This window comes from Crocuta crocuta, unplaced genomic scaffold, assembly GCF_008692635.1.
Source record: "Crocuta crocuta isolate KB4526 unplaced genomic scaffold, BGI_CrCroc_1.0 scaffold301, whole genome shotgun sequence".
Classification (NCBI taxonomy): Eukaryota; Metazoa; Chordata; class Mammalia; order Carnivora; family Hyaenidae; genus Crocuta; species Crocuta crocuta.
The window spans coordinates 1,348,276-1,350,799 of NW_027527544.1; the positions used below are offsets into that span (position 1 = coordinate 1,348,276).

General features: G+C 43.3%; 1 protein-coding gene across 2 annotated transcripts in view; it reads left to right on the forward strand.

Annotated features, from left to right (window-relative positions):
- The window catches only part of SYTL5 (synaptotagmin like 5), a 102,645-nt gene that overhangs the window by 65,202 nt on the left and 34,919 nt on the right, over positions 1–2,524 (forward strand). For both annotated transcript variants that reach the window (XM_077765253.1, XM_077765259.1), the window contains exon 6: positions 1,435–1,576. In XM_077765253.1, coding sequence (XP_077621379.1) covers positions 1,435–1,576 — 142 coding nt within the window. The remainder of the gene's footprint in view (positions 1–1,434; positions 1,577–2,524) is intronic.

A 2,524-nucleotide genomic window follows, 5' to 3' on the forward strand; every position in this document is an offset into this window, starting at 1 on the left:
GAAGTTGGGAAATGTAAAGTGTCAAACACCTAGAAAATACTCAGTAAATACAGCTTCTCTTTGCATAATTTTTGAGGGTGGTGGTAGCCAGGAGTGTAAATCAGGGCATATTTGATTTGATTTCGGTGGCCTCTCTGGGGTACAGCCCTGAAAAAGTTATGAGCTGTGGTTGATAGTGCAGGGGTCATTGCCAATTCTTTCTTCTGCCAGATTTGTCTTCCAGTAATGTCACATGCATAGTCAGACATTCTTTTAAAAAACAAAACACCTTTCCTCTATTCTTTTGCGTATCTTTTTCTGATTGGCTCAAATGTAAGTTCTAATCACTGTTACCTATCAATTCTAGGCTTTAGCAATAACGTGTTTATTATTATAGATGCACTTATAACTTACTAAAGAGTAAATCAAATAGTGAAATCCGCACAGNAATCCGCACAGGCTTATATTTTACCACTTCGTGTATTTTGTGTTTCACCCAGGATAAAGAATAAAATAGAACAAACGCTTCTCTTAAAATCTAATTTGCCAAAACTTATACCTACTTACAAAACTCCATGTAAGATGAAAACTGTGATCACCTCAAGGTCAGGAACTATTTTTTTTTTTAATTAATCATTATTGAATGGAATTGAATCAGTTTTAGCAAACCAAGTGAGTCAAGCCCATTTACCAAATGTCATTATTTTTATACCACGTTTATTAAATGTGTACCATGAGTCAGACGCTGAAACAACATAGGGAAATAAAATGTAATTTCCACTCTTTGATTAAATATGTACTGAGTGTCTCCTTTGCACCAAGGCATTTATGACGGTGGTAGAGATAACGTGGTAAATATGTCAAGAACTCTGTCCCCAAAGAGCTCCGGTTGAAGGAGGCAACAGGGGCCATTTTGGTGGGTCACTTGGAAGCCAAATAAGACGTTCTGGATTGAAGTGCTACATAGTTTGGCAAAGACTGTAAATCAAGAAGAATGGAACAGAGAAGAGGTTGGCAAGGCTTGTAGATGACAGGAAGGGCCTCATAGGGGAGGATGGCTTTCATCTGGGCCTTGAAGGACGGGGAAGATTTGCATAAGCAGAGAGTGGCAAATAGAGCATAGCAGGTGGTAAGAATGAGAGCAAAAGCCGGAGGGGGTGCCATGAGTGGGGGGAGAGGAGAGGAGAGCACCTGCACAGGTGGGAGAATGCTGGTGAGCTGTAGGAAGTAGAGCTGGAACGGTCACGTGAAGGTCAATTACAGACACCCTGGAGTCAGACAAATGGGCGTGAACCTAGTGAGTCTTTGAGGAAGAAAGCAACCGATTCCAGGGCGGCTGCACTGTGCCTCGGGGGGTTACATGTCATCATCATTTTGTCGGTAGCTTTTCCATGATTGTGTCTTTGCTTGCTGATCTGCTTCCTAGTTAAAGTCAGAATATTCTTTCTCATTTAGGGGAAGCACTGGTTCATCAGACCTTTATGACCAGGAAGCTGGCCCGGCAACTCCGAAGAGCAGCCGGAGCAGTGGTGTGACCCCAGTCACGCGGAGGTCACCGGCTCCAAGCACACGCAGCGCGACCTCGGTCGGCAGTAGAGTAAGTCCACAAATGTGAAAGGACACCCAGCTTCCGAGACTTGGCCTCACCACCATTGTCTGGTTGGGTGTGAGTTCTCGGGATCTCGAAGCATGTTGTTTATGCTGTTTAATGGTAGAAGCTTGGTTATCAGAACTCAGCCTCCTGCACCCTTAGCTCTGGGTGGGAAGCCAGAAATGTGAAGGAAAGGGAAGGAGCAGGTTCAGAGGTGGTATTTGTATGATGGCGGCTTAAATGGCTGTGCTGCTTAAACAAAATAGAAGTAATGTTTNATCTTCCATTTTATTTGTCAAGATAATCATAAGTTAACTACACTAAAACTTGTCTAGACTGATTTAAATCAGGAAAAGTAGGATCTTGAAATATTTCAATAGTTTTCCTTTATATACATCTGTTACAATTAGGGATCAGTACACCATAAAGACTTAAATTGCATTATACATAAAAAATATATAGAATATGGGGTGCCTGGGTGGCTCAGTCCATTAGGGCTCTCTGACTTCCGCTCAGGTCATGAACTCATGATTCGAGAGTTCAAACCCTGCATCGTGCCCTCTGCTGTCAGCACAGAACCCCACTTTGGATCCTCTGTCCCCATCTCTCCCTGACCCTCCACTGCTCACACACTGTCTCTCAAAAGTTAACAAACGTGTACATATGTACATACGTGTGTGTGTGTGTGTGTGTAGCTAGCTAGCTAGAAGTTCTTTTGAATGAATGAGCACCTAGAGATTTTGTTTAAGTGGGCAACTCCATACATAGAGCTGACATCTATATTTAAGTAATCTTGGTCCTGGTCAAGCAAAGACTTGAAATGAAAGAATTAGCCATGCACGGGTCTGGAGCAAGGTGTCCCTCCAGGCAGGGACAGCACTGATATTCGGCAGGTACACATACTGGGAAGGCCGTTCCAGTTACTTACGGCTGGCCTCCCTCTTGGATGGTCAA